The following is a 19,163-nucleotide window of genomic DNA, read 5'->3' as shown; positions in this document are numbered from 1 at the left end:
TGGAGAGATGCACTGCTCTGGAGAAGGCCGAGCAGGGCATTCTGTGTAGTTTTAAGCACCTCTTCTCCAGGCTCAAAGGGAAAAGGGATTTATTATGTCAGCTCTATGCCACATTTCTCCAGTCTGTGTCTCTCAAGCACATGCAAAGGTACTCAGGCATCCTCTGTGGGCAGTAATGCAATCATTAGTTCAAAAATTTTTCAATTTTAGTAGCTTTTATTACTCCAGCAAAACAGAAGCCAGCACATTAGCACAAACTGGTGTGGGACAAAAACACCAGGGGAAAAAAACCAAATAATGTTGTAAATAATTCAAAGGCTGTTTGTTGATTGCAATTCCTTTGATTGGACCTCCAGGGAGAAGGATGGCATTACTTTTACATTTTTCACCATCAGCATCCATTATATAATCTGAGTCTGCCAGGATCCTGAGACATGACACTGCAACTTCTTGAAGATGATGAACTTGCTTGGAGTCCTCTAATTTCTCTTGGTTTTCCCCAGCTGGCCTTATCTAACCAGAAGAGGCTGAGATGGGAAAGGAGCCAGGGTCTGACAGGTACAGGGAGCCCTGTGGCAGATGTGGGGACACCAGGGGGTTCTGCAATATTGCCAGGAGCCCAACTTTGTCCTTAGGCAGCAGTGCTGCAAACTGTGCCCTGTTTGTCACGCTGGTGGCTGCACGGGTTACAAAGTGAAATCACTACAAACATTTGGGTAGCAAGAGAAGACCTGCCAGCATGTCCTCAGTATCTGAGAGTCCCAAGACAAAGACTGCCATACTGCCAGGAGACAGCCCCCATGTGCTCCACAGCAGCAATATTTACTGATCTGTGACTTGTGATGGTGCCTCTAATCAGAGTGTGTCATTCCCTTAGACTGGGTGCAAAGGCTGGCAGATGAGCTTCTTTGTTTTGCTCTTTTGAATGAGAGAAAACAAGAAGAGCACCGAGAAGAAAAGAATGACCAGCGAAGGTGATAACCTACTTGAAATATTTTATGTAGCATAGAAATTTTGCGTGGTGCCATGCCATGTTCTATGAGCCAGCTACACCTGCTTGTGTCAGGGGTCCAAGCACAAGCAATGGTGGGATACCAGTGGCAAGGGCCATGGCAGTTACCAGCTTGGATTAACTAAATAAATGAATAATCCTGCTCACTCTCCCTGAAAGAGAGCATTTTGCTATGAACTACACTACTGGCACTCGGTGGTTTCACTTGTGAGCGATCACTTCTTCAGCAATAACAGATTCCCATTCAAACAAAGCAATTGAAAAAGGCAAATCACGTCAGATGCCAATATTCTGCTTGTTCCACGCAGCTCTGGAGTGTATGCAGTGTCACAGGTGCTTCTGGATTCATCTTGTTCAAAATTCAGTTCTGCCCACTACCTTACAGTGGCAAACAGCTCAGGCCTGGGGCAGGACCATCACCTTGGGCTTGCAGCTCTTCCTCCAGCCCCATCCTGCAGTCCTTGACCCACAGCTCGTATGCTCTTTCCAGGGTCTCTTCACTGGTGTCATTGAATATGTCTGGAAAATAAGAGCTGTAGTTAGTGGGACATCCAGAGGAGCTTTTCCTGCCTGCACACACGAACTGACTGTAGCAGAGTCACTCCAGTTTGTGAGAGCCTTTTGTCTTGTGTGTAGAGACTGAGCTTCATGGAAATGGTGTGAAAAGGAAAGAGATGCTAGAGATCACAATCTGGTTCCATGCATTCCTTCTGTGTTAGGGGATGGCTGGCTTTTATTTTAAAATCTTATGAGTATTTCATCCCTGATATGATCAGATATTTAGTTTGAAAATATTAGTTCTAGGCACAGTAAAAAATTAAATTCCCTTTGCCAAGGACATTTAACAAATCTTTTCAAGTATAACAGAGGAATTATTTTTCTCTTTTCCTCTTGCTGGTTTGTCTGCATTTCCCTTTGCAAAACGAACTGGTTAATCATAATGCAATTAATTAGAGCTCAGCCCTTAACGGAGTTCTGGGGCTTGTACACAGGAGGGATCCTCTCTCTCGATGGGTTTACCAAGATGTGAAAAAGAGCACAAGAAATGCACAACTGCAAACCAGAGAGCACGTTTCCCAGGCTGTCACTGCCCGCCAGGTGCCCCCTCGGGGGGCTCCCGGGGGTCCCTCAGGCCATTACCTGCCACGCCAAGGCCGGTGGGCAGGGGCATCCGTGGCTGTCCCCCGCTGTGCTTGAGGCGCTCCCGCAGGGCTCTCTGGATGAGGGCCCAGCTGCAGCCGCTGTGCCAGACGGGCAGCTCCAGGCCCCGCATGCACTGCAGGATCTGCTCCTTCTCCTCGGCGCCCAGGAGCCCGCGCGCGTGGGCCACGTACGTCATGAATGCCATGTCGATGTTCACAGCTTCCCCGTGCATCAGCGACGGCAAAACCCTCTGCGGCACAGCAAAGGTGGGTGGCAGAGAAAGGTTTGGGGTGGCAAATAGGAAACAAGTGGGGTTTATTTCTAAAAGTGTCCCTGCAATTCGACATTTGACTCACTGCGGTTGCTGGATGTTGGCATCTTGTGATTTATGGGTTGCTAGGATGATCCATTTTGCACATGATTAATTGCAGCTAAAATCTCCCAAAGGGGTCTAGGATCTAATTCTCCTCCCATCTAAATCAGTGATAGAGCGCCATGAGATGGAGGGATGGGCTCTGGATATTGGATAAGATGTAGGTGTCCCCTCTCATCCCTCAACGGCAATTTCTCCCCAGCAATACGGGCTATGGCCTCCATGCCTTCGTGCTGTTACAGTTCATGTTGGTGACTTCCAGTGGCTTCACTGGAATCTGGTTTTCTTTGAGCTTCAGTAAGTGCCCAGTAAGAAGCAACAACTGGATCGAGGTCTGAATTGGAACTTGGTGGAGGTGTGGGGGAAATGGGCCAGGAGAATGAGTTCCTTTGACACCAGGCTGGTGTGTTGGGTGACCTAGCATGTAAAATCTGGAGTTTCAACTCCTTTTCACAAGGTTTTTGTGAAGCCTATTGAATTGTTTTATTTTATCTTTGAAGTGGATATTGCAATATAAGGTCTGTCACTCACCATTTCCAGCTCTGGGCTAATAAGGTGGCCAAAATCAACCAGTCTGTCCAGGTCATCCTCCCAGAGGTTGGGAGCCAGCTCTTCCAGCATGGTTTCAATGGCAATCCTGGTAGTCTGCAGTGCAGCATCCCCATGGTGAGCAAAGCTGTCGCAAGACTGGAACTTAGTGTCCAGTAGATATTTTCCATGGCTCTTGAGCAGGTCAAACAGCCCTTTGTGTTTCATGAGGGCCATCTGGGACAAAGAAGAGATAATTAAGGATAATTGTCTGATCCTTGCATGTGCTGTTGGAAACGTGAGTGTTTCAGTAGATTGGACTGCAATAACATATTATACACTCGATCCCCTGTTGCTGGGCAGCTCTGCCCATGCTGGGGGTTTGCTCCATGCCCCCGTGGCCCAGCAGGTGGTTCGTAATGAGATTTGGTTGTTTGTGTGCCTGGAAGGAAACTTGGGACTGGATGGTGGCCATCCCCAGGACAGGGACTGGGTGGTGGGGACCACCACGTTGGAGTTGCTCTTGGGGCAATGGAAGGAGGGAAAACACTGCAGTATAGAGAATATGAGGGTTTAGAAGTGATGTCCTTGTTAGAAGTACATAGTTTTTCCCTCTCTGACTCAGGCATTAGCCCCACCCCTGCAGTGGGGAATGGTGACTTGAGGGTTTCACAGGGTCTGCCAGAAACCTCCAGATATCCTGGGGATTTCTCACTGTGCAAGCACTGAAAATTGCTGTTGATGAACTCATCTCTAATACACTTTAATAGCTTGAACTCCACTTTATCAAAAGTTTCCAAAGCTCTCCAGACATAAAGCCATTTACTGTGCACTTTCCAGGTAATTTTAGAAGTAGAATTTGCCTCGCAGGAGATTGATTGACCACACTTGACATACCCACTGAGGTAGGTGCAAATGATCTTGCAGATTATTAATCCCCATCATAATGAGCCTCAGATTCTCTGCCAGCAGTTCATTACAGATTGCTATGGATCAGCCTCAATGGAAAGATAAGGCTCTTCTTCCCTGTTTTTGCTGTGTCTCCTGTGAGTTTCTGCTGTTTCTGGCTGTGAGTTTTGGAGTTTCCTCCACAGGGTAAGCACTGGACACTGAGTGTAAGGGATGTTCTAACAAATTTAGCAGTTGTAAAAAAAATATATATATAGACTCAATGAGAGTTAAAAGTCCCCATCCACCCTTGATGGCCCACCTTGATTCCTCTAAGTTGTTTATACAATGCCACGGATGCTGCTGGACATTTTACTTTCCAATACTTAAAAGGGGCAAGAAAGATGAGGACTGACTTCTTAGTAGGGCCTGTTGTGCTAGAACAGGGATAGTGGTTTAAACTGAAAATAGATAGATTCAGGCTAGTTGTGAGGAAGAATTTTTTTACAATGGGGTTAATGAAACCCTGGAATGAGTTTTCCAGGGACTGGTAGATGCCCCATTCCTGGAAATACTCAAGAACATGTTGGATGGGGCTTTGAGCAACCTGACCTAGTGAAAGGTATCCCTGCTCATCTCAGGGGGATTGGATTTGGTGACCTCCAAAGGTACCTTCCAACCCAAACCATTGTATGACTTCAGTTTGGAAAACTGCATTTGCAAAAGTTCATACCTTTAAAATTTCCCCGAGGCCATTGGAGATGTGTCGCCGAGGGATGCTCTGGATGAAGGACCTATCCAGGAAACTCGCCACGGGGGGCGTGTAGCCCCCGAGCTTGTTCTTACACTGCAGAAAGTTCACCCCGGTCTTGGCCCCCACGCTGGCATCCACGTAGGAGAGGAGGGTGGTGGGGACCCGAATGTAGGGGGTGCGTCTCCTGTAGAGCGACGCGGCGAGGCCGACGATGTCCAGGCACACGCCCCCGCCGATGGCGATGATGGGCTCCGTCCGCCGGTCCAGGCTGAAGTTCTGGACCTCGTGCAAGATGTTCAGCACCAAGTCCATGGATTTTGTTTCCTCAGTGGTTGGCAGGGCGAGGATTTTGTGCTGGACGTTGTTCTCTTCGAAGTATTCTCTGACTTTGGAGCCGTAAAGTTTGTCGACGACTTCGTCTATGACGATAAAGCGCCGCAGTTTCCTCTTGCTGGCCATGGCGAGCTCTATTTGCTGGGGGTCAGTGATGTGACCCCAGAGCAGAGTGGTGTTAGAGGGTTCCAGAATGTTGTACGTTTCTACCACTTTGTAGCAAAAGTAGATGGGAGCTTCAATTATCCAGGAAATCCCACCTTCGGAGATGCACTCCCCTCTGGCAAGGATCAGAAAACATGGTTTGAAATCACTGTATTCCTAGTTTGACCTTTGCATGTCTGAGCTAGTTTAAGGATATTGCTGGGAGATAAAGAATGTGGAGTCTCCTGCCCATGCACTGCAGAAACATGGGGCTGTGAGGATGGGTTACCTCCCTGGGCATCAGGGCTCAGCAATTTTATTCATGGAGGAGCTCTCTGAGGTCTTAGTGAAGAGTTAAATGCCTGAATTCCTACGTAGCATGAAAAAGATACAGTCCAGAAGGGCTGGGACATGTTTTTCATGCTAGAAGTTGAAAACCTAAAAAAAATGAGCCAGCCCAATCATTTCAGCTTTCAGAAAGGGAGTGGGGAAGAGAAGAGGTTGCCAGAATGTTCCACATTTCTGGAAGAAGCATCCTCTGATGGTGTATCTGGGTGGTAGGAGTTAATTTATTCCTGTCTGTCTATACACAGCCACACAACTCCATTCAGGCCAGTGTTTCTACAATGCTTTAGTTGAACTAACAGATCTTTACCTCGAAATAGGTGTGATAGAAACAGGAAGTGCTCATGAAGAGGGAAAGAAAATTATTTGGGGGCTGGGAAACATTTCCATGCTGGAGTTTTCAAGGGTAAAAGCCAAAATAAGTTATCTATCTAAACTAATGAAAAACACAGCCCTACAACCCCTTCCTTCTGTGGGATGAGCAAACCAGGGACTAAACAAGTTGAGAATCAAATAAGAAAAAAAAAAAAAAAAAAAAAACAAACAAAAAAAACCAGGCAGAAGTAAATAGCAGAATGTATTTTATATAAGACTGTTTCTTGAACTGCATTTTGGTAAAAAATGAGTTTCTGTGATATTCATTGGATAATCAGATTTCCTTACACGCCCAATTTCTTTTCACATTCCTGAACATTAACTTAGAGGTCAAAATAGATGCTTCTCTGCTTTCTTTACCAAATTGTCTCTAAGTCTTAAACCCTTAAAGTCTCTAAGCCCTTGAACTCCATAGCTGTTAAAGAAAACCAGTGATGATTTACACCTTCCAGAAAATTTCTTCTGGGCTTTTCAAATATGGTATCAGAAAAAGCGTTGTTGTGTACATTTCAATGCACCATCTTATAGCTGTACTTAACTCCGTGTGCATTCATCTCTGGTGTGTGACCCTTCTAAGAGACAGGATGGTTTGGAATATTATTTGGTGGAATCAGCTTTGGGTGCTGGATGGTACAACCAGTACCCATTGCAACCCCTCTGCTGTACGAAAATCGTGGGGATTTTGGGGCTGAACATGCCCTTGTGGGAGCATATGTCAGCTGAGGATTTTTCTGCATGCTCTTGGGCCCTAGGTTCATCCTTCCTTCTATTGACTGAGGTCCAGCAGGCTGTTTTTGGGTCTGCCAAAATCCTGCTCTACCTGCTGCAGCTCTGCAGCTCCTGTGCAGTCACTGCCAGTGCTGGCGAAGGTCCCTCTGACCTGGCTGAGAAAAGGGTTAGACTTGTGGCATTAAATCTGAGTATGACAAAGGCTGGAAAACTTCTGGCATGCAGAAGAGAGCTGTATTAAAAAAGATCTGCATTATGAATGGAGCTCCATGTGCTTGTGGAAAGGAGTATGCTGTAATTAAAAGATAATTAACTGGAGAGATGCACTATCACCAAAGAGCTGTGTGTATCCCTGGGGGAAGGTTTTGTCTTTGCTCTATCTGAAGCAGCATTAGGTGACTTCTGCAGTTTGAGGGATGTGTTAAGGGTTTTGCTCCTGCCAGTGACAGTTTATTTTTCCCACCTACTCATTTCATTTGTCTACAACCACCTCTATAAACCCATCTGTCTCCCATGCCTCGGTGTGAGATTTTGCACACACAGATTGAAGTTTCACAGAACTGGAGAAAAAGAGCCCAAGTGCAGCACGCAGATGTCCCTGCGTAAGCTTTTCAGAAGTTTAAAGAAAATTCCTGCCTACAAAAATGGAGGCTGTTGATAAAATTCCCTCTGTAACTCTGAGCTGTGTCAAGGAGCACTGCACCCGCCCATGCTGCCATACTGGCCATGTTCCCAAGACCTGTTCACAGGTTTGTACACATAGGTCAGGTTGGATGGGGCTTGGAGCACCCTGGTCTAGTGGAAGGTGTCCCTGCCCATTGCAGGGTTTGGATTAGATGACCTTCAAAGATCCCTTCCAGCCTGAACTATTCTGTAATTCTGTAAATCTGTCATCGCGGGTTGAAGCCGCCATGGCACCCAAGATGGTTTTTCCATCCCACCAAGAAGACTGCCCAGTTTGGCCAGCCAGAGCAACACAGGCTCCTTCCTATACTCACATTTTTGCCTCAGAGAGAGTGATCTCATCCTCGTCGCTGGAAAGGGCTTCTCCTTTCTTGATGCGGCACCACGTGTTCTTGACTCGCACCAGCTGGAAATCCGTCTGCCGGGGCTCCTGGGGCATGGTGGCTCCTGGGACTGCTGCAGCACACCCCTCTTCTGTCACCAGCATGCTTCCAGAAGGTGAAATCTCCCTACCCAGAGATCTCCCATCACTGGGTGCCTCTGAGGTGCTTTTTAAAGGCTGCAGGGTGACCAGGCATCAGGAGGGGAGGTCGTCTCTCCATGTGAGAGACTAATTACAAAACTGAGATTACCTAATCTGGGATGCACGTTAGGGGTGGCAGGAATGTTTGAAGACACGTGCGACTACCAGGATGGGGTTGTGTAATCAGCTGGTTTTATAATGCTTAAGATGTACAATAGGAGTGCATACATTAACTTCCAACATGATGCCCTACAGCAAATTTAAAGTTATGAAAGGCAGTTTGTGTGATTCTTTCACATCATTCAGGAACCTCCTTTGCTGAGCAGAGCCTCTGATCTGGCTGCAGCTCTAAGCTGCTCTTATGGGATGAGACAGGAGCAGAAGCATGGGGATCAATACCAGCTGGTTAAATTTCTTTTGAGTTCACATCCTTGGGATTCTCTGGGATTGAGGAACAAAACTATGTATATAATATATATTTTAACTTTTATGGTGGGTTTAAAAAAATTATCAGAGAGCATTTATCTCCCAAAGGACTGTTTGGGGCATGAGCTGGGTTTTGATCCCCACGTGACTGGGAGATGCACAATTCACTTTTCCATGTGATCTTCCAGCTAGGACTTTTGGAGGGCCCCAGGCTCAGGTTGCCACACAAAGTATTCCCTTGGCATACAGCTCTGTGTGCTGAGCATGGGAAGATCTTCCTTTGATTTCACCAGCAGTGCCTGAAGGCACAAACCTGTCTTTGCCACCTTCTCAGCTGTGTTTCTGAAAGCTGTCCTTGTTCAGAAACAAAGATCAAGAAAACCAAAATCAGATGTAAAAGCAGAGGCAGGAAAAAAATTAGTCTTAAAGAACCCATTGACAACACTGTGTCCTTGCTTTGAAGGCTTAATTGCAACCAAACTCACTTTGAAACATTCATCTAGCTCAAAATTAATACTGAGAAAGAGCTGCAAGAAAAATCTCCAAAGCCATGTAGCCCCGCTCCAAGAGGTGCCTAACTCCTGACTCCAGTCCTCACTGCTGGCTTCATCTCCAGATGACAAAGTGCTTTTTAAAGAGGACAGGCTGTTAACCCCATTTTGTAGAAGAAAATAGAGTCTCAGAAGTGAAACAACTTTCCCAAAGTCACCTTAAATCTAGTGCGTGTGGCTTAGATGGCACACTAAAGCTCGTAGCCTGTTTACCAAATACTCATCTGAAATTTTAACTCCCAATCTAAATACAATTTTTATTGCTTTCTGCAGAAACTGCAATTCTAATGCAGTTTGTTGTTTACTAAATCATAAAATAGAACAATCTTAGGCATGCCAGGATGTCTGTTTTTTTTAATCTTGTTTATTTGTTTTAATTAATAACAATAGAGTCAGCACTGAGACTTCTTTTATTTGCTTTCCTTTTACTCTTTCATCGTGTGCATTTACTTATTTTCTATTTATATTTCCCTATTCTATTCTGGGGACACTGAAATATCTTCTGTTACACTTGAGAAGTTGACAAATTAACTTTCCACAGTCCAGCTGCTTGCCAGCACCAATGACTGCCACGTCTCTGTACCTTCCATCCTGTAGAGGGGCTGCCAAGAGACCTGTGTGAGCTCCCCCAGCCTGTTTGCCTCCTCTGCCCAGCCCTTGGCTCTCTCTGCCCTCTTTGCAGGTACATTGAGTCAGTCCTTGAGTGAATGAAGCCAGGGTGATACATCCCAGAGGTAACAGGTGGTTATGGGGGAGTCCATATTTCCTCATTACCTTCAGTTTGTGTTTCATCTGAATGCAAAGGAGATGGCCAGCCCACCTTGGCTCCACCACACGCTCTTTAAGGACTTTGCTTTAAGTCCTCACCAGCCCTTTCTGCCCAACCCTGCTGCAGGCCACCTGAGGCTTTTGGATACCTTGGATGTTCCCACTGCTTGCTCCTGATGCCTCCCACAGCCAGTCCATTCCTGGGACCCTTTCTTGGGGTGCAGATCAACTGGAACCTGCCCCAGCCTGTGCAGAGACCTGGCCCCCAGAGCAGGGGTTACTGCAGTGTGTGGCTGTGCAGGGCAGTGGTGACCTTGTGGCTAAGGACTCCTTGTAGATAATCTGGGCTTCACAGTCCTGGGACATTTTTGGCCCCATAGCTGGTGGTTTAGCTGGGGCATGTCTGTGATATGTAACTAGAAGGTTATGAAACTGCCAATTATTTTCTTGAGAGCCAGCAGCTTCCCAAGGTCAGGACGTGAACTTACTCTTATGTAAGGCAAAGGCATTGAAAGTCGGCTCTTTTGTTGTGCCGTTTTCATGTCAGATGCTGTTGGATCTCACCTGCTGCCTGTGCTCTGGGTGGGACAGGCGGGTGCAGCCCCAGCCTGGAGCCATCCTCCCCACACAGCCTCTCCCCAGGGCTGGGGCTCTGCCCTGGTGATTGAGGGAGGAGACTTTGTCCCCTCACCGGGCACCCAAGCACCAACCTTCTGCTCTGCAGAGGCAGCAAACGCACCACAGCATCCTCTGAGGCCAGGGGACAAGAAGGAACATGCACAGCCCTTCAGGTAAACTCCCTGTGTGGGGTGGGGAGCTCCAGGAGAGTGGTGTGACAGGAGGGGACGCCGTGTGATGCCCTAGTCCTGGGTCCCCACCTTCCCCATGGAGAGGGCACCTGCAGGCTCTGTGGCTTGGCAGCAAGGAGCAGAGGGTGGGCTTGTCAGGGAGGGGAGAGAGGCTCAGCACAGGAGATGGGTTTGCAGGAACCAGGAGTGGAGGGAGTGGGACAATCCCACGAGAAAGGAATGGTGGGGTGGTGGATGCTTGCAATGTCATGAGAGCTTTGGTTGTGACTAATTTCTGATGGATTGTCATGCTTGTTTTATACATAATTTCTCTCCCTAATGGAGCACTGGGGTGATTCAGCTTTTCAACTTATTTTCTAGCAGTAGAATCTGTAGAAAATGCATCAGCTAGTGTATATTTTCCTTGCTTCCCCCTGAAGTTCAGTCAGAGTTTAGATCCCTGGTTCCTGCCATGAGCAGCAGCATCCCCTCTCTGGCTGCTTCCTCCCTCTCTTTCTCTTCATGCTCCCACTCCATCCCTAAGCTCCTGCCTGTCCCAAGCCATCACTGCTGGCTTTGCTGCAGGCTCTGGCACTGTGGATGCTGAGGCTCAGGCTGAGCAGGCTGAGCTCTACTGGGACATGCCCCCTGCAACGTCTGATGGCCACTCGGGTTTTGGCCACACTGCCCACCCACCCCTGTCCCCACATGGGCCATGAGGTGCTGTCCTGTGCTGGGACACGTGTTTGCACACTAAGGCAAGAGGTGAGGGCTGGGATAAGCTGTTGTCAGTGCCTCAGGTGCCTTGGTGCATATGATGGCTGGAGCTGTTTGGGATGGTTTTAGCAGACTGGATTTCCAAGTGCTTAGCACCGAGCAGCTCCTGCCAAAGTGCTTGGCACAGGAGCACCAAACAGTCTGGCAGCAAAATGTTCAGGTGGATCAGGTTCAGTGCTCTGCCCTGGCTGGGAAGGGGGGCTCTTTTGAAAGGCATTACTGGGGCTGCAAAACAGATCTAGAGCCTGGAAAGTGAAATGAGGATAGCCCTAAAATGGGAACTAAAGATTTGGTCTTTTTGGTCTTGTGTCTTTGCTTTGTTTTTGCCAAATCCAGACTGTCTTCTTGTCTCTGTGCCTCCTTCAGGGCGGCCCCCTGCAAACAGTAAAGTGTTCTGCTCTTTTCCCCACCGAAAAAGTGCCATCTGAGCACAAACTGCAGAGTTTAATTGAGATTCTGGAGCAGCAGGTCCCTCCATGGCCCTGCACTGCCTGTCTGCTCAGGGGACACTGATGTCCCACGTACAACTTTGCAATCCTAACTCCTGACTTTGATGTGAATCAAAAGTTCCTGATTTCAAACAGAGTCAAAGCTGCAATTTATTGTTCAGCTTAGTTATAAAACAGGGGGGCTGTGCTCTCAGCACCTGCCCAGGAAGATGTTGAGAACCATTCTGCTGGCAAGAATGGTGCATTTTAAGACTTGCCACCTTATCTTTCTTTATGAAGCTGCTGGAGACTTAAAGCAGCCCTTTCCTTTTCTTTCATGGTAGAGCTATTTTCAGTATTTTCCTCCTCTGAGCGAGCTGTTTTTCTTTTGATGATATTGCTGATAATGCACAACTAGATGGGAAATGGAAAGAGATGTCTGTGCATATAGAGAGCCATAGGGACACAATCAGGAAATCTGATTTAGTGCTTAATACACTCCAGCAGTTTTTCTGGGATTATGTAAAACTGAAATGAAGCACTTTTTCCTGGAATAACCTTAAAAAAAAGTAGTTATATAAAGTTTAGCTCACCTTAGTGCTCAGAGCCTTGGGCCGGGCAGCCAGCCCTGAGCTCTGCTCTGACTTGTCTGGTGCTTGCATAAATGAGGGCAATTCTGACCTCTGCTGTTGGCCCAAGGCATCACCAAGCTGCAAAAAATGCAGCACTCCCTGCAAAGGTTGTGTAATCTTGGATGGAGGGTTGCTCCTGGCATGCCCTGCCTGCGCCCTCTCCCCACAGCACCTCTTGACTCTCACGTTTGGTGTTATAACACAGCTTACAAAACAGCTGGGGTTAAGTCTTGTTTCATCCCCTTTGTGTGACAGGCAATCCTTGTCTGTTACTTATCCAGAAGCAGAACATGATGAAAAGCCGACATGGATTATAAACATGTTTTTATCCCTAAATTAGCAAAAAGCCTCAGAGTGCTTGGCAGGGAGGATGAGCAGATCCCAATCTCCAGCACTCTCCAGCTGAGCAGTGGGAGCCCGGGGATGCTCCCTCATGTAAAAAATGCTGCAAGAAGAGTATGTGTTCTCCTCACTTGAAGTGTAGCTAGGCTGAGGTCAGCAAACCAGCATGGTTTGGGAAAGGGGTGGTTATTCCTGCAGTTGCAATTATTTATAAAACTGCTGGAAGAGATAAAGCTTCCCCTGATGGTTAGAGATTGGCATGAGATGTAAATCATGGCATCATATCACAGAATCACTGAATGGGCTGGTTTGACAAGATCTTAAAGCCCATCACATTCCATCCCCCCTGCCATGGGCAGGGACACATTTCACTATCCCAGTTGCTCCAAGCCCTGTCCAGCCTGGCCTTGGACACTTCCAGGGATCCAGAGGCAGCCACGGCTTCTCTGGGCACCAGGGTCTCATCACCCTCTCAGAGTAGAATTTCTTCCTAATAGCTAACCTAAACCTACCCTCCTTCTGTCTGAAGCCATTCCCCCTTGTCCTGTCACTTCATGCCTTGTAAATGGTCTCTCTTCATCCTGCTTGTGGGCTCCCTTCAGGTACTGGAAAGCCACAGAAGTAAAAGAGATGTCTTTTTTCACTCACTCCATGTAGCTCTCTGCAGCTTTTCTATCACAGGCAATAAAACCCTGCCAGGGGCAATCTGCTCCACCCCAGCCTCTTGGCCTGTGTCTCCCAGGTGCTTTCATAACCCAGCACATGCTCTTACACTTGAGGAGTGGGGGAGTTCCTCAGAACCTTGCCTCGCCCCCTGGATCTCAGCTTGCTGGGATCCATGGTGGATTGGTGCCATAAGGGTTTTCTGGGATCTCAGGGCAGGTTCAGTGCCATGGGCAGCATTGCTTTGGCTCCCAGAGCAAGGTGATCTGGCTCTTGGAGATGTTTCCACAGCCTTTGCCACACTGTCATGTTGTGTGGTGCACAGCAGCCTCCCTGGCACAGACACAGCTTGGGCACACTTGTACATTGACACACAGATCCTTCTTTTTACAAAGCTTCACCCACTGCCTGCATCTCCTGCCTGGTTTGGCAAGAGCAGTTTTGGAAGCAGTCTGTTTCCTCCAAGGAAAATCGGACCTGGAGGAGAGCGGGGTTTGTATGGAGTTGTTTGGTGTTTGATGTTTGTCTTGGAGCTCTAAAAGCAAAATTCATGTGTTTGAAACATTCTTATTCTTGATCAGCTCTGAGGGGAAAAAGGGAGAATGCATGCAGCAAAAGTCTATTAGAAATATAAGATGTTTTCAGTCTGAAAAGGTTTTTGTGATTGTTCTCATAGCCCATCAAAACCCTGTAATTTGTATTGAAACAAAAAGCACACCTGTGTTTATGTACTTTAAACTCCACTTCACTGATTGAGCAGTTACAAAATCATTATTCTTCCTTTTAATTTCCATTTCAGAAACTCCGGCTGGGCACATTGCTGAGAACCTTCTCAAAGCCAAAGAAATAGCCCTCAGTGACTCTCGTGTACCTGAACAGCTCAGGAATTACCTACAAAAAGCTCTTGATGTTGCTCTTGGACTAGACCCTTACCTGGATGCAATGGCAACTTCCAAGAGGTAAAGATTCTCCTTTGTAACCTGGTGCTTTTGTCTGTGATGGGATGAATGTGTGACACATTTTCTGTCCAGAACATGCCAGAAACGTTGGGGACAGCAGCAGGAGGTGGAATGAGACTTAAGTGCACCCAAACATGTAGCAAAGTGTGCATGGATGTGTGTGTGAGCCCACAGCCTGCAGGAAAGGAGGTGAGAGCAAAAAGCTTTAAGTGCAAATTTTTGGAGATATTCTCCCAACTGACTGTTGACTGTGGCAGTGTCTGAGTTGGAGCATATCCTGGGGAACGCCAGCCTCCACACAGTGCTTGCTGGAAGGCTCAAAGAGTGAGCCCCTGGATCCAGCTGGGATAAATTAGGAGTGAAGAAAACCTGCACCTCTGGATCCACCCTCTAATAACAGCCTTTATATGTGGCTTTTATCTCCAAGCACTCAACAAACATTAATTAATCTGCTAACTAAATTACTCTGGTAACTAAACTAATTAATTAAACTAATTTAAGGTATCATTAATTCAGAAGTCCAACTGATACCCTCATTATTCTTTTTTGAGCTACAGTATATTACCCAGCCATGTGGGGTCTGCTAAACAATTCCCATTAATCAGTGTACATTTTGATATGTGGAAAAAGCCAGTTCTGTCTAAAATTGACAGTGTGTAAACTGTTCCAGGCTGTGGATTATGGGAAGGCTGAGCGTTCTCTCTGTTGCTGAAATAATAGCTGATAGTTGTTTGACTTACACTTGCTGTAGGATAATAGCTATACATTATCTTATTAAAGTTGTTAAAGCATTTGTGAGGGGCAGAAAAGAGGTTATATGAAATGTTCTACTCTTTAAGTCTTGGGTTATCTGACTGTGGCTGACACGGGTTATGAATTCTTTCTCATTTTACTGAGGAGTGGAGGCGGGGAGCTGGAGGAAAAAACCCACTGAAATGGCTCTAAATTCTGGCCTGAAGAATGATCACCATCCACTTCTGGTGGTTACTTTCTTCAGATAGGGTAATCTAACCTGTCTGGAGGCTATAGACTTCTTCCAGTCCTCTATTGCCTTCCCTATGTAATAGGTAACATCTCACTTCATCCAGAGACATTGTCACAGGCCTGACTTCTGTGAAATAGCATCTGGAGGCACCCTGCTTTTCTGAGCACTTTGTGAGGAAAAACATTTTTCCCCCTGCCTTGTAAGAAAAATTTAGATTTTATATCTTTCCCTCTATTCTGCAAAGAAACCTTATTTTTGGCTGGAACAAAACTAATAATTGTAGAACTGAGCAAAACCTGGCCAGGGTAACTGGAGTAATTCACTCCAAAGCAGCAGATAGACAGAGACCTGTCTGGGACCAGCTGAAAATGGGAAAGATTTGGGGTTGAACAGTGGGGAATTCTTTCCTTTAGTCCCATGGTCCCTCCTTCCCAAGCCCCTATGGGTGGGGTGGCTGCCAGCACTGAGATGTGCTTATTGCCAAACTAGGCAATAGGTTCTCTTAGGACTGAATTTAGGATACTTGTGATGCTTCTGGGCTAATTTTTCATGGTCATGCACAGACAAAGGTTTTCCAGGAGTTCCCTCTCGGTTGTTGCTTTTTATGCTGGACGCTCAGATTTTGGTTGTTATCATAATATCGAAATGTCTTTTTTTTTTTTTTTTCTAGAAAAACTTCACCTGAGCACATCCCAGGGGATGCTGAAGGAGTTGAAAGCAGAGTCAGGCTGCAGGAAACACGTGCCTCTGGCTCTTTGAATGGCAAGTTGTTCAGCCAAGAGGGTAAAATTGCACCAGACTGGTGCAAAGTCAGTCACTGAGGTTGAAGCTATCATCCTCTACTTTGTCTCGAGTAAGGGGAGGATGAATGCCATGGCAATGCTCAGAAAATGTGGGAAATTACTTTTAAAGAAATATATGAGCTTCCTGTGGGCTTTGATATTCCTCTGGCACGAGTTTTCCTGTACCCTGCCTTCCATGCCCTTGTATTCGCTCACATGCACCCACACAAGTGCTTTAATTCACAGTGAATTAAAGTGAATCCCTCAGTGAACAGCAAAGAGATCATCACCCTTCCTGGAAGGGGAAGGGATGGAAAAATGCTTCTGGTTTGGGTTTGGGATGTCTGATGGGGGTTTATATGCTTTTTGTGGTGGAGGTGGCTGTGGCCAAGCTCTGCAGCCTTACAAGTAGAAACACCCAGGCTTGTATCCTCTTATAAAGCCTATTACACTAAATCTATTCCCAGATTCATTCTTCCCAGATGTTCTCATCTTTGGAGTAATATATCATCCCAGTGAAGTACTCTTATAATCTATTACACTAATACATTGTTCGAAGGACACCACTGATGATAAATTTCTTAAATGATGGTGCTGTCTAGGGATAATGACTCTAAGAGCAAATGCAAGGTAATGTAGTGATTTTTTTTTTTTTTATGCTGGATTCCAGAAAGAATATGGAGCCATCTCAAAGCCATTTTCATATGGGGGGATTGTTAAAATATGCAATATTTCAAGCACTATTTAACAAGCACTTGAACAATAGCAGCATTGATGATAAAGGTTGTACATTTAAAATCAGTCCTTTTATTCTGTTGTCTTTTAGCTGCATTTTTAGATGAAATTTTGTCAGATTCTGTGGTTAAACCCTTATTTGAGAGTGTTTTAAGGTTAGGGTGTTTTTAAATGATCACTTAAAAGGCACATCTAATTTTCATTGTGAACAAAGTATAGTCTTTCTCATGATTTTATTTTCAAATTTTCATTCTTGTCTTTCCACAGGCCAAATTTTTAGGATGTTTGTCCATATGATCAGAGCCAGGAAGATTTTATTAATTGGCAAGCTTAAAGGTTACAGTATCCTTGCTATTGCAGAGGAATTGCCAAACAATGGCAAGATCTTTGCCTGTGCAGAAACGCCGTATCTCGGAGTGAACAGCCAGGAAGCATTTGATTATTCCTCAGATGGCAAAAAGATAAGCATGCGAGTGGGACCAGTGGCAGACACCTTGGAGGTAAAATCAGCTGGAGAGGGAGTTTGGGAGTTCTTGTGAAGAACACATTAAAGAATTTCAGGCAGGTCTTATTCCCTGCCCACACGATGCTCTGGTTTGCTTGCAAATGTGTGAACACAGTCTTGCACTGAGATTATTTCTTATTTCCAGTGTGTAATGGGGCAGCTCTGCTACACAAGGCAGTTTTTCTCCCTTTTAACTAAAATCCTGCAGCTTTTTGATCAGAGGAATCACAGGGTCTCAATGTAGGTCGATAGGCTTCAATGGCAGTTTAACTCAACAAGGGTTGGCTTTGTTTTGGGTCCCTAATTCCAAATATAACAAACAGGAAGAATGGATCTGTACCCTGCTGAGCCAACTTTTGAGAAGGACAGCTTGCTTCCAATGTTCACAAGAGCTGGGAAATTCCTGGAGAAGTTTGTAATTCTGCCAAAACCTCTCACTCTTTTTCCCCATAGCAAACTCTTAGACGAGTCAGACCCTGCCTTCTCACTTCCAGAGCAATATGATTAGCCTCAGACAAATAATGCCCTAGCTGTACTTGTTTTATTCTGGCTGCTGACTTTGTCCCAAGAAAGAGAAATCTTGTGATTGCTAGCAGCTCACATTTAATTCCAGTTTATGGATCTCCAGGATGTTGCTGCAGATCCAGCAGGAGACAGGTGGTGCCCCTACCAGGTTCATTAAAAAGCCTTTCTATTATTAATACAAATCAATTTGATCTGATTTCATTTTCAATCAGGATGTGTCAGTGTGAGCTTGATTGTAACTTTATTTGCATTAGCAGGTACCATATTTATTTCTAAAATGAAATGGCCAGGAGCTTTCTGACCTCTGGTTTTCATGACCTCCAAGTTTGATAAGAAAGAAACAAAGAGCTTTGCAAGTATACAAAAAACCGAAATGTTACAGATCACCTGCAATGTGCAGCATTTAAAATCCCAGCTCCCTGCAGTGAGTGTGAAATTAATTGAATTGCTGTTGCTCTCTAGTGCCCATTCTGTGCAACTGACTTACTGTGACTGAATTAAAATATCTAGAGGCAGGCAGAGTACATGCTGTGTAGAGATTAAAGAAGGGAGCAAAGACATGAAAATTAAATCCTTAAAACAGAATGTTGCAATTGATTTTATATCCTCCAATTGCAACATGAAGGCACATCCTGACCCCAGTTCTGCAGGTGCTCAGAACTTCAAATACCTCTTGGAGCTTTTGGGAACAGAGACGCTCGTGTTTGGCAGGAGAGCTCCCAGCATGGGGACACCTTTCTGTGCAGGATTTCTGCACTGGGCTCTGAACTTTTGCTATTCAGTGTGGCAGACTTTTTGTCATCAGTATGAGGACAATCAGGGTTGTCCTACAGGTTTAATCCACAATGGCTGTGAATGCTGAAGCAATGAATTCGGTGGCCTCTCTGGTGCATTTGTATTTGTATTTTGGGCTTCTCGAGGTTTGCCCAGCTGGAGTGTGGCAGCTGCATGGGATGCCTGGGTATATGGAAGAGACTCAGCCTATGGACAGCGTGCTGCCTTTTCCCTCCCAGATGACCAGTGTAGGTTGGAGACTGAGCAGACTTCCTTTGCTGCCTCGTGGGCAGCTGAAAGGCAGGAGGACAAGGCAGTGACAGGCAGGAGATGGGTGAGGGATGGCACAGCAGGGCTCTCACAGCTCAGCTTCACAGAGGAGGTGGAGAACACTTCAGTCCCTCATGGTCTGTGGGGAGGCTGGTCTAGAGCAGAGCTGGCTAACATTTGTTGAGGAGCACAGTGAGGTTTAGAAGAGCTGGATTCTGGCAAGGATTGTCCTTGGTGCCTATACAGTCTGCAGCCCTAGGTGTCATTCTTGTCCCTTTGTAGAAACTAGAGGGCAGAGCTGGCCACCCACTCTTTGAAGGTGTCTGATGCAGCTTTCTTGCTTGGTTATGATGGCTGAATCTTGCTTCTAAGCTGTGTACAGCAATGCAATATTTCTGCTTATCTGGTTTTTTTTCACAGTA

General features: G+C 46.1%; 2 protein-coding genes across 2 annotated transcripts in view; one reads left to right on the top strand and one right to left on the bottom strand.

The window, feature by feature from the left end:
• Nucleotides 1–196: 196 nt before the first annotated feature.
• On the bottom strand, nucleotides 197–7,797 carry LOC128794170 (2-epi-5-epi-valiolone synthase-like). Its single transcript, XM_053953854.1, has 5 exons — nucleotides 7,623–7,797; nucleotides 4,678–5,311; nucleotides 3,060–3,293; nucleotides 2,153–2,405; nucleotides 197–1,531 (listed from the first exon to the last, which is right to left on the bottom strand). The coding sequence occupies exons 1-5, from the start codon at nucleotides 7,793–7,795 to the stop codon at nucleotides 1,392–1,394; spliced, it is 1,434 nt and encodes a 477-aa protein (XP_053809829.1). The 5' UTR covers nucleotides 7,796–7,797; the 3' UTR covers nucleotides 197–1,391.
• Nucleotides 7,798–10,276: 2,479 nt separating this feature from the next.
• Nucleotides 10,277–19,163, top strand: part of LOC128794131 (uncharacterized) — a 33,534-nt gene continuing 24,647 nt past the window's right edge. The window contains exons 1-4 of the mRNA XM_053953791.1: nucleotides 10,277–10,367; nucleotides 14,006–14,165; nucleotides 15,821–15,912; nucleotides 16,935–17,167. Of these exons, the coding sequence (XP_053809766.1) occupies nucleotides 10,352–10,367; nucleotides 14,006–14,165; nucleotides 15,821–15,912; nucleotides 16,935–17,167 (501 nt within the window). The 5' untranslated portion in view covers nucleotides 10,277–10,351. The remainder of the gene's footprint in view (nucleotides 10,368–14,005; nucleotides 14,166–15,820; nucleotides 15,913–16,934; nucleotides 17,168–19,163) is intronic.

This window comes from Vidua chalybeata, chromosome 12, assembly GCF_026979565.1.
Source record: "Vidua chalybeata isolate OUT-0048 chromosome 12, bVidCha1 merged haplotype, whole genome shotgun sequence".
NCBI lineage: Eukaryota > Metazoa > Chordata > Aves > Passeriformes > Viduidae > Vidua > Vidua chalybeata.
This window is presented reverse-complemented; position numbering and strand designations above follow the sequence as displayed.